Source organism: Hylaeus anthracinus, unplaced genomic scaffold (assembly GCF_026225885.1).
Source record: "Hylaeus anthracinus isolate JK02 unplaced genomic scaffold, UHH_iyHylAnth1.0_haploid 12002, whole genome shotgun sequence".
Taxonomy (NCBI): Eukaryota; Metazoa; Arthropoda; class Insecta; order Hymenoptera; family Colletidae; genus Hylaeus; species Hylaeus anthracinus.
The window spans coordinates 15,604,544-15,619,520 of NW_026534349.1; the positions used below are offsets into that span (position 1 = coordinate 15,604,544).

The 14,977-nt window shown below is 41.3% G+C and overlaps 1 protein-coding gene across 3 annotated transcripts in view; it reads right to left on the minus strand.

Moving 5' to 3' along the window:
- Positions 1-14,977, minus strand: part of LOC128892553 (basal cell adhesion molecule-like) — a 98,149-nt gene that overhangs the window by 31,245 nt on the left and 51,927 nt on the right. For all 3 annotated transcript variants that reach the window (XM_054153082.1, XM_054153083.1, XM_054153084.1), the window contains exon 4: positions 8,872-8,998. In XM_054153082.1, the coding sequence (XP_054009057.1) occupies positions 8,872-8,998 (127 nt within the window). The remainder of the gene's footprint in view (positions 1-8,871; positions 8,999-14,977) is intronic.

Consider the following 14,977-nt stretch of genomic DNA (forward strand, 5'->3'; position numbering starts at 1 on the left):
TCAACACCCTCCTTTCCCGATGTCACGTAGCAGTGAAACTCTTCGCAAATTGTCCTACCGTAAACCTCTCCTGGTCGATTCTCTAACAGAATTCAACGGAACACCCAGTTGTAAACCGTCCAGGCTATCGATCCGATCTTCGACCTATTAAAGCCACGATACAAATAGCGAAATGATATTACACGCCATTGAACAACAGCTCATCCGCATAACCGTCCCGCGGCGCGAGCGTTACAGATAAATCGCTACAGGGTGTTTTCTCGAGTCATCCATTATTCGAACGAAACGTTGGCCATCTCTGCTCTGGGGGATTCGATAAGAAAGCACGATTGCCGCAGCACGCTGTTCTCCGTAAATTTTTAGCGATCGAAACGTTGACGTTTATTTCGCCGCGGCGAGACGTCGTCGGTCGCAAACTTTCTTTGATCGACAAATCGATTTACCTCGAGCGAGCAAAGTTGCGGGAAAACAAGGAACCAAAGAGGGACCAAGGAGGGAGCGGAGGAAACGCGCGAAGGGAGCTGGAAACGTTCGCGGGAATCGCATTACCTCGGAGGTTATTTCGTTCTGCGGAGGCGAGCGCTCGGCCGATCGAGCGGTCGACCGATCAACCAACAGACAGACCCACGCGGGGGCGTTGACGTAACGTCTCGAGCAGGGAGATACGTGATCCTGTGTGGAAGATGTAACGTTACATCGACGTAGCGTCTCGATGGAACGTGACTCGCTTCGAGCGATGGGCGTCAGCCATCGGGAGATCTCGTCGCGCCTGTTAGCAACGAGCCATTTCGAGAGGATGTTTTGAAGCCGGATAGCCGGACGCTATTTCGCCGTGTGGAAGTTTATGGCTTGGCTAGGAGGTGTAATAGGACCTTGCCATAGGCCATGAACTTTCACGTAGCTAGATCCTGAGGAGCGGCGACTTGTCATTGCGTTGATGCAGGGATGCTATCCGGTAAGAGGATTGTGACAAAAGTCGCTTACGATTCCGAAGTCGAATTATAGGTAGCCAAGTCTTGCGAAAATAAGGCCCTAAACTCAAGGAAGAAGAGAGTTTTGTACGTAAACCACGTGATAACATTTTTTTTATCGAGAAACCAATTGCAAAATCGTATTTCTCGCCTCAAAAATCGTTGAAAACCATATTTTGAGTGAAATCTAAGAATAAAAATTTTTGGTCAAAAAATAGGCAAGTAAAAATGCCCCTTGAAATTTTCAGCTTTTGCAACTATTAATTTTTTTACTTCAGAGCCGTAAATGGGAATTCGATGAAATTTTTACCGAACGTCCACCTTGATAATAGGTACCCATAAAATAATCGGTGACCCGCTAAAACAATTGTAAGGGCCTAAAAAAAAATTCGTAAGTGTTTTTGAGGTTCGTGATATTTGACTCGAATTTTGAGGGTGATAAAGCCATCTGAGCGTCTTTTAGCATTGAACAATTTTTATTGGTCTTTAAAAGAGCTTTTCAATGACATATTTATTGAGTATATCGGTTAAGAATTGAGCAAGTTATGGACGTTTAAAGTTGACAAGCCAATCTTGAGTCACGATTTTGGTCAATTCCCAGGGTCATTGCGGGGAGTAAAAGTAATATTATCCAATCATCACGAAATTCGGTATCTATAGATGTTTTTGGCTGCTGAATCCGAATACAATGTTATTTTTGCGTTAAAAAATTTTCCTGGGGTAGTTTAATTAGCTTACAAATGTTGTTAGTATCAAAAGCGATTTTTTGGCGATAACTGGAGAAATAATTTTCCTAGAATGTTTTAACTATTTTTATTGAATTTCTCGCATCGATTTCAGTGCGAATCGATAGAAATACTGGCAAAATTAAAATATCCGTTCTTTTGCTTTTTGAATTATTTGATTGGGCCCCCTGAGGCCCATTCACAAAAACCCTCGGACACGACGAAACTTGTTTAGGATCTAGGATCACCAAAAACTGTTTGGACCAGGTCCAAGGTTACATGATCGTGTCCTCCCCCTAATAAGATACAATTGTAGGAATCTAAGGACTTTAAAACGTATTACAATTTGACAACGAATTATTTATTATCTGACTTTTACAACTGTCTCGACCGAACTGAACTCCAAATTATTATAAATAACAAACCACACCGCGTTCACACGCAACCATTGCATACACGGATACACTCAGACAATTAACCTCATATTATATATCACACTCCTACACAATGAAGTATTTCACTTTGGAAGTTTGCGATAATTTGTTTGTCGTGTTTAGTTTTATCTCGTCCGTAGACTGTCGTTTTGGGACCTGATGGGGATGTTGGTGGTAGGGTAGGAGCGATGTCACGTAAACGTATGAGAGTCAGGTAATTTAGTTTATTGACCTGTGAACAATCCAACAGTTCTTGAAGGCCTTTGACCACCTGGTTGCCAAACGTCTCTGGCGATAAAGAACTTTCAAAAACGATTGGTCAACGCGACAGTAAACTAACGAATAATACAAATTTCCACTTACAATTCTTGTTCATCGAATGTCCTGCCAATGCACTGTCGGAACAAACTCGAAAGAGATCTACTTCGATTCAAGCTGTTTGCTAGATTACAGATTCCATTAACCTATCCAGGTCATGCGTTATACATTTATACCGAGTGCCCAGTGTAAATGTATGTCTGTTCCGACTGCGTCAGTAGATTCGCCAGGCGCTGGCTCGGTTTTGTACATCGGTGGTCCGAATAAAGGGGCTCGTTTGATTAATCTCGGAGTGGCATTATTAGAAATTCTCCTGAGTAGGACGCGGTAACGCTTTTCTTCGATTTTAATTACGAAAGTGATATTATTTACGCTTGTCGGCAATGTGGAACACTTGATCGATAAGGCTGGTAGTTTTGCATTTATCATAGGGCATTCTGTTGACAAAGTTTTCTTTCGGAGAAATCCTAGGATGAGCAGGTACAATCCAAGCAAATTTACCATGGAATTGAAAATGTCGAACAGGAAATTCGGGATCTTGTCCCTGGAGAGTCTCGCCCACGGAATGGGAAAACTTATTTCTGGTGAGAGGACTATGAAAAGCTGCATGGTGCTTACCCCGCAACCTTTCAATCCCGATGTACTCTCTGTCAAATAATAAAAATTCTAATGCACCTTTTTCCTCCGAAAACGCGTAACAATGGCGGACGAAAGCGTAAACTTCTTTCCGTGGGAAAGTTTCGCGAAAGAATCCGCCCGCGAGGACGACGAAGGCCGGAGGAAGGTCGAGAGCAAACTCGTTCGACGAAGCTCGAAAGTTGGAGCTCTGGTCGGTCGACTCGTTCAAGACCCGTTTAAAGCGGAATAACGATAAAGTCGGCCACTTGCTTTTTCTCAGCGAGAGAATTAACGAACGACGAATTATCGTTAATTCCTCCGAAGGCTCGATAAGAGGTCTGCTGCTGTAAAGAGTTCGTTGCCTCCCCTATTTTGCATATCGGACGATGTACGATTTTTTTTTTTTATTACATTTAAATCAGTATATTGAAAAGAGGGCAAAAAATTCATTTTTTGCATGAATGATGTAACGTGCAATTAAGGCAAGGGGGTGATATTAATCAGCATGTACGTGTAATGTGCATAGCACCGTAGGAATTAAAGAAATAACCGGAATATAGAAGTTTGGAAATAACAGAAACGTAGGAGATCCATACGCGGAGAAAGGATCAGGGCCATTCCTCGCGAGGTCCTTGGCGAGTAATCTCGTGACTCCTCGGGGCAATTCGTGCGGGAGCTACCTGCGGAAGAATGCTTGCGAGGTAAGTAAATCTCCGCGAGGGGGACGCGATTAAATATTTTTAGATAGCGAAATTAAGTGGCGTTAGGTAACGGAGCAAAGGGGCGCACGAGAGGGAAAATTAAAAGTCGAGAGCCACGGAGTGTAGAAATATACGACTCCGCCTGCTAAATCCACTTAATTCCTGCTACTCCAATAAGTGTCACGAGAGCGTATCCGAGCCGTAGGGTGAAAAGACACGCTCGCTTTTGTCCACGAAGAAATTTCTTTGTCGATATCGGAGAGCCATTGGACCGAGCCAGATTAATAGCCGTGCTCTCCTCGATCTCGAGAACGGGGCAAAGGGATGAGCCGATTCGACTCACGTAATGCTCGTTACGCGTCGGCCGATATTAACGAGCGCCGAGGAAAACGGAACTTTCGTGCCTTCCAAAACGTGAATCGGAAGCGGACGTACCGTGCCGTGCCGTACCGTACAACCGTACCGTATCGAGGATAGGTCGAGTCCCGCGAACCGTTTCGCTTTTCTCGGGCTCTGAGACCTGGAACACTCCTGGAAGTCGATCGTTATCGGTAAAAGGACACGAGGCGGCTGTGTAGTCAGTAGAAGGATGTTGTTTTATGATTCACCTGTACAAACGAACCTAAGAATCTTACAACGCAAGAGAGTAGAGTTCAAGGAGGCTTCGAGTAGCTCTTCTCGGTGGGACGAATAACGAAGATGGGGTTGGTTTTAATTAGACTGCGGATCTTTATGCATTTATAGCAAATTTGAATGTGCAAGAAACTACGAAATGTACAGTACAGTAAATCTACAGTATGGAATAATATAAAAGAATATTGAAAATAACGTTTATATTTGCAAAGTAAAATAAATTCCTACTGTTTACCTTCGACCAATGGGCGAAAGGGAGCAGGGATTGGACCGGAGTATAGACAAAACGAGAAACACCTCATACAAATTATAGATTTATTCTTGATTTAAATACGACACTTTGTCCCGTACGTTAGAATACACAAGTATTGAAAAGTCGATAGGCGTACCCACTCCGAGTACCGTTCCATTAGCGATTTAAGGCGTCTGGCCACCCTGAACGCTCATCAGATGGGTACTATTCTTAAAAAAAAATTAATCAAGTAATCGCAAAAATCCATTGCTATTCTTCAGATAATGTATCTAAAAGTAGTGTGTACAAATCTCAGAGCAATCGGACCGCACGTTTACTTTCTTTTGGGATTATCTCGAAACTACATTTTTCGAAATGGTACAACGTAAATCTCGTAAACTATCGGTCCGATTGTTCTGAAATTTGTATACACTACTTTTTAGATACATTATCTGAAGAGTAGCAATGGATTTTTGCGATTACTTGATTAGTTTTTTTTTTTTATTAACGATTTTCCTCGTGAAATTTCGGTGAAAAAGAAAAAATAAATTTCTTTTCTCACCATAATTTTCTTAATGTTAAAAAAAAAAGCCAATTGCTACTCTTTTTCGACAAACTCCAGAAACAAACTAATATTTTTTTTTTCTTTTTCACATGCAACCTAAAGAATATGCTGATGGTACAGCCCACGCGCGTTTCGTGCCGAAGGCCTACACCAAGATTTTCGAACCGCCGTCATTTTTTTTTTTTTTTTGGTATCTCAAACAATTTTTCACGTGTTCATTAAACCGTTTTTTAATATGTGTCAAAACATAAAAATATTTTTTTCTATACTTTTGCATTTATGAATTTTTTAAGAATAGTACCATCTGACGAGCGCTCAGGATGGCCAGACGCCTTAAAACGTTGGTCGCCACGTCACTCATATGTGGGTGACAGTGCTTTTCACTGAAGAACTAAAAAAATTAAGTCTGAAAGTTAAGTTTGAAAGGAAATGAATTTAAATGAAATTCGTGTATTTTGACGAAGTTACAAAAATAAATACCACGACGGATGTTTGATTATGTAGTCTCCAATAATCTGAATAATATTTAATTCTAGCAGAAATTTTCAAGAATATTTCTCTGGCAGTCAACGTGTTAAACACTTCTCACATAGTATCAATGTGACCATCGAGTAATGGCTAACAACCAATCCAGAACTCTTGCCATTGAGTTCACCCAAGCACTCGACCTCGCCTGGCACCAGCAGCGAGGTATGCTCGACAATCGATCACGAGACATTGGGCCGTCCAACCAGGGCCCAATCATTCCGTAGTCGACATCGGAGCACGAATACTGGGTATTATAATTCACCAAACCAAAACCGTTATTTCATGTCCGAATAGCCAGGGAACGTGCCATAATTAAAACAACAAACAAATCGGTCTGGTAAACTCGGGGTGGGTGCGCGCAACTTCACTCATCCTTCGATACCTACTTTATTGTCGAACGAACGTAATACGACTGAGCGCTCCTTTCCATAATCGCTGTGCCTTACCTCTCTATATCCCCACTCCCAAACACCTCACGGTCAAATTGTAAATGAAACGGAACGCGAAAATTACAGGAGAAACGAACAATATAAAGTACAATAACTATAAGAGTAACGAACAAAAAACAAAAACTATAAAAGAAACGAACGAAACTTATTGCGATTGCGTTGACAACACCTATTTAGGTTTAATTTTTGTAGGTTCGTTCGCAAAGATTTTATTTTACGTAAAGGTCCGCAGTATAGTTATTATAGACTAGCTGCGCTCCGGGGTCTCGTCCGTGTGGAATACTATTTATTTTATATCGTTCACGTTCGCCAAAATTTTCTTGAAAAATATTGAGATTTCAAACCGAAACTTTATTTTTATCAAAAGAAACTCATGTAGGGATAGTGTAAGCTTTCTACTACTGAACAAATGTTTAGAATCTGTTCAGTAATTCCAGAGATTACCCCCTACGTACAAAGAAATTTTACCTCTTTGTAATATTAATATTACACCCTTTAACAGTGAACCTACCACGTCGAATGACCAATTTCAAACTTCTGTATACAGTTCTTATGTACAATACTTGAATTATATACAATTGTTTCATGCATCATTCGATTCAGTTTCACATAAAAGATTTTTGCATTTAATTAAAAAAAGCGACTTTATGTCATTTGTCCCATCACCGTAGAAATAATTAGGAACGAATGTCGGTACGTTTACGTTTCGTGTTAACTACATGAATTTTATTATATCTTCTTGGTAGCGGTACCATAGTATAGCAAACATTTTCAATCAAAAGCGGTATTTCATACGTCTATCCAGCGACTTTGGCAATAGCAAAGAAATGAAACAGCCAGGTGACCGGCATTAGGCGAGTCTCTTCTACCCGTTTCTTCGTTTTCATTTCCCGTGACGCGCAAATACGGTCGGAACGAGCGGGCGGTAGTTGGACTTTATGTTTATCGCGATTCGGAATGCTGCAATATTCGAATAGTTTGTGGTTTATCGCCGCGTTGCCGTGAGCGTGTTCGCTTTCGCCTCGCGTTTCACGCTCGCGCGCCTTTCAAGTTCCGCCGTCCTGTGTTCGATCGTGCTCGTCCACAATTTCGACGCTCGCAAATTCGACGCCCACGAGATCGTCGCGACGCACGCCAGAAAGCGAATTCAACGTCCACGGTAACAGCAGTCGTCGAGTCGTTTCGCTTCCAGGTAGACGCCTTTACGATCGCGAAGCCAATTTCTCGCGAACTCGGTTTCTCTCGTTGCCTGACCACTACGACGCGTCGTTACGACGCTGTGCGTCCCAGCATCGGTGTGTCCTATCCACGGTACTGGATTAAGGGCGTTGAAACGACGAAAAGATTGGCTTTCTCGTCAATTTTTACCCTTATACTATGCTTGAAGAGAAGAATCTTGCGAAAGAAAATTGTTTCTTTGGAAATGGGCTCAGAGAAATGATTGTATTCGTTAAATCAATTTTTAAAAAATATCAGCTTATAAGAGACGACGAGTCCAAACTTGTTCATATTTACATTTTATTCATAGAATGCTTAGTTTCGAAAATAAACATTGAAAAGTTAGAAGTTCGTTGGAAAAATTGAGTTTTGGGAAAAAGGTCTTCCAAGTTCGTAATTTTTATCTCTGAAATTAAACGTCGTATGAATAAACTGTAAATATAAAAAAGGTTTCGTTTTGTCATTCTCTGTAAGATGATATTATTTTAAAATTCGCACGTCTACGCCTCTTAGAATTTCTGGCAAAAATCGTCCCCCAGTCAAAGGGTTAATATTGAAAATATGAAGACGTTCGATCATCATAAACACAAGTAACTCATTAATGCACATTAGAGAAAGAAACATTAGAGAAGAAGCTAATTCATTGTTTATTACTAGGGTTTAGATATCGCAAGCTTGCAGTGTTTCATGCCCCTACCCGAACTCATCAAATTTCCCCAAATTAATTTCTGGAGGCCATCCAGCTGGCGTAGGCCCCTGCGCGGCAAACCCCAAACTCCATACCCTAACTCAGCTTTGCCTATTCGCAAAACATATTCGTGATGAGGTAATTTCACTGTTGTACCTCGGGAATTTCACGATATCAAATTTCTCCCGTTTACAATCTTACGATCGCTCGATGCCCCTCGGAACGGCGAAAATCTCGTTTACGGTACGTTCCGCTACGTCGCGTCGATCCAGCGTATGCGTTCGCCAAGCAAAGGTAATTGCGCGCGTTTCAGCGCATCCAGTAATGCACAAAGAAGTCTACATGCGCTGGATATTAAAGTTGGATGCGAGGGAAAGGAGCCCGGTAACCACACTCTTTCTCTTTACTTTTACCCGCCGCCCGCAAATGGAATTTCCCTTGGTTTTCGCGGGGCTTGGTCGGATTTCAAAACGCGCGGAATTGCCTCGCGCGAATATAGACGTTCATTCACCAAATGTTGAACGAAGATATTAGGGTCTTCTTCGACAGAAGAAATTATTAGCCGTAGTTATCGTTGACATCGAAAGGCTTAACGAAACGTACCGAAATCGGAAAACCTAAGCTTTGATGATCGAGATCTCCGTGTAATGGCAAAGACGGTACATAAAGCTGAAAGGGAGACTAGGAGAGAGCCGATGTTGGCGCGGTACTCGGCATTGCAGAGATCAGATATACCGAAGTCGGAACAAGGCTAGGAGACGTTGCAGGGGACAAGAGAGCTTTCGACTCACGTCAACTTTAACGCCCTCGACGGGATAGCTGTGCTTGGTAGGTTCCCCTCTAGGCACGTATCTGTAGAATTCCTCGTCATCCTTGTACCACGTGATGGTGTAAAGCTTGTCCGTTTCTAGGTCGTATCTGAAACAAGAGAACAAACGGTGCGCAGCTTATTACATCTGCGATACGCGCTTACGTTTACGCGATGACGACGCGTTTCAGGAGTGAAAATTCGTCCTGGAATTTATATTAGGATAGTTTCTCTAGTTAACGCGTTCATTGCTACAGTAATACTCGTGAATATTTTTACGAGTATTAAAGTTTGCTTCGAGACAATTGAAAAGGACAGAAAACATTGGGATGTCTAGAACGTTCGTGTCAATTTTTTAAAAAAATTTAAAGGCACATTTGAATGTTGATGCACAGTCAGTCCCATAAATATTCGTACCCTCTAGGTCTATTTTATAAATTTGTTTAAATTAAATGGTAGGTTCGATTGTTCCAAATCTATGTTTGTATGAATATATACATGTATAAGCTTATTCATATACATATTTATAATGAAAAATTCATTTGGTAACATCAAAACTATTATTTAATTTAGTCAAACTTCTTCAATAGAGACAGTGAGTACGAAAATTTATGGGATTGATTGTATATTTATTGAATTATATAAATAAACATTTTGTTCCATAACCTTTCCACTTTTTGAGGAATGTACACGTGTTATTTGTTTTCAACTATAATCTAACATTTCTAATAATTTAATGCAGTTTTTATGTGATGCAAAAATTCAACCGATAATTCACTTATCTTATTCGCTCATCTTTCCACTTCTGAAAGAAATTTTTCGCTTTATCGTAGAAATACTGATTTTCTGTTACCAATTGGAGAGGTTAAGAAAGGAAATATCCTTCAACGATTCACTGTCCGACAGAGAATTATCGGACAAGACAGAGGAAGTATCCGATTCTCTCGAGTCGTATTAGATAAGATTACAGGATCGACGCTCCCTTTCCACAAGCTCAGGCATGAAATCCTCTTGCAATGGGTGGTCTTTAAGAGATTGCGCAATCGAGGTCAGATGTTCACAGGTACCATCGTCCTACTGTTAACATTCAAATTTGATGGTTTCTATGTCGACTTTGAACGCTTTCCTCCTCTTCCACGTCGAATTATCCAGCTACGAAATACGATTCTTGCGAACGCCAAAGTTTCTACATCTAGATGTTTTCTATGGAACTCGAAGTCGGCGCAGAGACACGATTCAGGCAATTTTATCAAGACGAATTTTCGTTTCTTCGTTATTCATTCTCTGTTATCCCATTTTTACGAGATTGTTGTTTTTATCCCATTAAGCAATTCTATTAACTAAGTCTAATTCGTTCTATTCCACGCACGTCAAGAATTTCGTATGTTTTCCCGATATTCCGCGAAATCTCTCGGCGATGGTTAAATTTTTGTATCGGGTTAAATTCGGGTAATTTGATGCTGATTGGGTTGGCTGCGGAGTCGGACGGGTTAAGAATAGAGATCAAAATGATCGAAGCCTCGCTTCGTTGGATAATCGAGACAATTGGCGGTGCACAGTGGGCACAAATGGTAGCTTTCTTAGAAAGATCGTGAAACGGTTGATCGAAATGAGATAATCTAAAAATTCTCACGGGAGCTTGCAGTCACACATTTCTAGAATAAGAGAAAAATGTCGAGGAATTTTCCGTTCTGGGAAATTGGTAAAAAGTAGGACACTTTCCAAATTAATACCAAACACATTTTTTTCGTGAATTTTGGTACACCTACTGAATATACGTAAAGTTTATAACGAGTGAGAGGAATACGATTATGAAAGCAATTTCGACAACAGAACAAACTCATCCAGCTTTGAGTTTTTTTAATTACGTGCAAAAAATGAGCTATCAATATTTTTTATTTGTATAAAATATGATACAGAGTGTTTTTGTTCTTTATTGAGACTAACAGAGCGGACGATTTTTTCCTTGCATTTCTTTCTATAGAGATACATTTCTGGTGTGGTAAAAACTGGTTATCGGAGAGTAAATATGAAGAAGGCTATGTCAACGGTCGTTCTACCCATTAGTAATGTCAGGAATTTCTTCCTGTTTAATCCTATCGCGAAATTCGTGGCACAAGCTCTAACAACAAAAAGTGCCGAACTTGAAGTGCTATCGTGCTAAAAGGAATACAACTTAGAAGTAAAATTTTCCACCGCACCCTGTATTGGCGAAAGTCTTCGACCGACGAGAGGTCTCCCAAGCCGATTCTTCCACGTGTCGCGATGTCACAATTTCTAGCGTTCCAAGAAGATACGAATAGCAACTCTGCTTCACTAAATGTCGCGAATATTAATTGTCCCTCGCAATGTGGAGTAGCCTGTTGCGCTCAGCGATTTTATCGACGACTCGATCGAGGCACCAATCGTGTTAGTATCTGTATAATGGACGATTAGGTCGATCGCACACGGGCGCAACTGATCAGTTTCAAACCACTCTGAAACTAGTTGCATGCGAATGTGGAGCGAGGTAAAACAAAGATAGTGGAGTAGGTAAAACAAAGAGCGCAAACGGTTTGCAACACTAATTTCAAATCGGTTGCGCCCGTGTGCGTTCGACCTTGAGGTCTATTTACACATATCCGCAACGTGTCAGGTCCGTATCCGTACCGTATCAATAACGTCACGGAGCGGTGTCGGACGTGTGTAAACATGCCCATTCAAAAACAACAGAAGAATATTTAAAATCACTGACATTGATGGAACATTACGGAACTGAACGGATACGGAACTGACACGTTACGGATATGTGTAAATAGACATTTACTTGCTTGAAACTTGACCGACATGTCTGACCATTGCTGGCTTTTTCCACTTGGAAGAGAAGTAAGGAGTCCAGGCAGATGTTAGATCAGACATGGCCAACTGTTTTTCCCCCCGACCCGGATTGGAAAAAAAGAATATTTTACTGATCATACCGAGTACAGATGAGCATAAAAGTTTTCATTCTTCACAATGGAATCTTTTTTAAAAAATATAAAAGTATCGAGAATTCATTCGATTAACTACTGGAAGTTAAATGGTAATATTGAGAAATTGTTCGAGGGTTCACATAAATTCATTACGCAGGCCGTATGGTGGGCATGCCTGTGTTAGATAGAAGAATCGAACGTCTGTACAAAAATTTGCGAAATCCAGAATGTCAAACATCCGACTCGGAATCCACGAACGTCTTTCATACCTAAGATTCTCAGCAGGTGAAGTGACAGTGTTCGATCGATGGTTCGGTCGTGTTCGGTCCATCGAGGGAATCGAGGCGACGTTCGTTGGACTCTCTTGGAGTCAGGATTATCGGGACGAAAGATTTCCTTTCCGGCTTTTGGCGAACGAACGCAAACGAGAATCCTCCGGGGCTCTTTCGTTTCCTCTCGCAAGACCGATAAACGAAGAGAGGACTCGATTAGCAAATTGATGAAACTCGGAGCCGCGTCGGTACACTTCGATCGCGGATGTTGATCAATTACCGTAATTGTACGTAGTTTCCTTCATTGGAGGACTGTCACGCGAACGAGGCCAGACGATTCCTTCGTGAGGGGCGTCGAACGCCATGCTTGCATACACGTGCGTCCCTTCAATGGTGCTCGAGGACAAAAGTAGGATTTTTCGTGTAAAACTCGCAAAACTTTCGATGGAAAAGAGGCAATCGAGAAATTCTCGAGGGAGCTTGTAAGCAAATGTTTCCGGAATGAGAGAAAAATGTAAGGAAATGGGTCAGGATATTTGTCAGTTTGGAGCTTGAAAATTCAGCTAAAAGAATCGGGAATTATCTATTCGGAGTACTTCTACAGGATGTCGCGTAACTGGTAGTACAAGCGAGTAGGGGGTGATTCTTGGTAAAAAATTGAATTGAAAATTTGGAATAAAGTGTTTTCATACGAGGCTTTATTTTCGTGAAAAATAAGTTTGAAAATTCGTCGAAGTAACTGTGCTCTCCTTGTTAAATTGCATCGATCGTTATCTAATTTGTCGTTGTGCAATTTTAATTGTTCAAACGCCGTAACAATTTGTTACACGATAGACCTAACAAACACCACAAATAAAAATCTAAAGGTGGAAGGTTCCAAGATCGTGATAATTCATTTAAATGGCATCTTACTTCTCTACTATAGTGTGATGGTGTTCCATCTTGTTGAAAAATTAAACTATTTCAAATTATAAGAGGAACATTTTCCAATAATTAAGTACAATAATCAAGTGTACTCGACAAGTTTTCAAACTTATTCTTTTCGAAAATAGAGCGTCGTATGAAAAAAATTTTATTCTACATTTTCGATGAAATTTAGAATCACCCTCTACTCGCTTGTATCGCCAGTCAAGTTTGAAAATAGTCCAAAAGCTTTCCGAAAAACGAGAACGATTTTCAAAACAAGGATTTTTCATAAGACCAATTTTCACCTCTATTTCTGGCAAGTCGCGAGTCGAGCTGAGATCCCATTTGCCTGCAATTAAGTTTCATCCGCGACGTAGATGGCACGATCGATCCTCTTCGATGGTACGCTCCTCTGTAGTCGTGCAAACTCCGTGTCCCCGGTGTAATCGTCTTTCTGGATCTTCCGCTTGGGTCCTTGCGCCTCCCGTTTCAACTCGTTAAATTACGTTTGAGTAGACTTCCTCGATCGTGCTGCGCGAAGCTTTCCAGGTATCGCCGAGGCGTCACGAAATGCGCGTCCTTGTTCGCGGTGACTGGCGCCGATAACGAACTTGGCAAACAGAGTGCTAGGTGCACGAGCGGTGGGATTCGAACTCTTGACGATCTTGGGTAGTCCTGGCTGCCGGTCAACCGCTCCGTCCACTCCGCGGCATTAAACAGCCTCGGGCATTAGCATTCCTTTTTCCGATCTGCAGCCTGAGATCACGTAGAGGTAGACATCCGACTGTATAACTTTGACTGCGCGGGTAAACGACGGGAGTAACTATGACTCTGCTGTTGTACTCCCATAGATTTCGATTATAGACATATGAAAGTATAGACCGAGCCTTTATACGAGGGGTAACTGATAATCAGTTATCCTCAATCTGTTTTTTCTACAAATTGAAACTAATATTAACCATTCTGTAACACTATTTTGGTTATTTAATATATTTTTGTATGTGCATAATAATAAAAATACTACAGTATTTTTTATCATCTTTTACCAAAATAGTGTTAGGAAATAGTTAATATTAGTTTTAATTTTTAGAAAAAACAGATTGAGGATTACTGATTGTAATATGCGACTATGAAAAGCCGTACATACCCGAGCGATTACGAAAATAGTCGAAGTCGGATACGTTCCCCCTTGCCGCGATTTTCAGTTGTCCCTCGTACAAAGGCTCCGTCTATATTTTCATACGTCTATGGTTTCGATCGGTGTTTACGTCCTACCGGCCCGCTAGATTACGCACAGAAGCGAAAGGCAAAAATCAAGCGAGACTGGATCATTGCTCCTTTCTCAGATTAAACCGAACAGGCAAGGATCCATAAAAAGGTGTCGTCGATGGGAATAGACTTTAGCAGAAATAAAACAAATCCAGCACCAACTGGACCCAAGAGAAAGAGTCTTTACAATTGCTTAAGACCAGAGTTTAAACGCGAACTCCAAGTACTTGCCTCGGGGAAATGTAAAATTGGCGAGGTCTGGTTTTTCCATATTCTTTCTTGGTCGGCCAATAGAGGGTTCGTTGAAGAAAGAACCCCCGCCAGTGGTCACTGGTACTAACAATCAGTTATTAGGCGCCCGTTTGTCCTTTTACAAACCCATCACCTTCGAGTGGGGTCAGGTATTGAGGATTCAGGATCTAGTCTAGGTATTGGCCCATGGAACACATAAAAGAATCACTGTATAACTGTAAGCATTTCTTACGATCTCACGCATAAAAGTAGCGACGTCAGCCAGTGTTAACACGTGCCGTCAATTTTAATTGCTACGATCAAACCAGCCGAAATCCATCTCAGGTGTATCATCACCCTGAGAGGTAAGCAAACGAATGGCCTAGATTACTCGTCTCGCAGGCGTGGTAACGATTCAATTAAACGCTCGTCGCGTCGTAACCAAGCATCCCCTCGATCC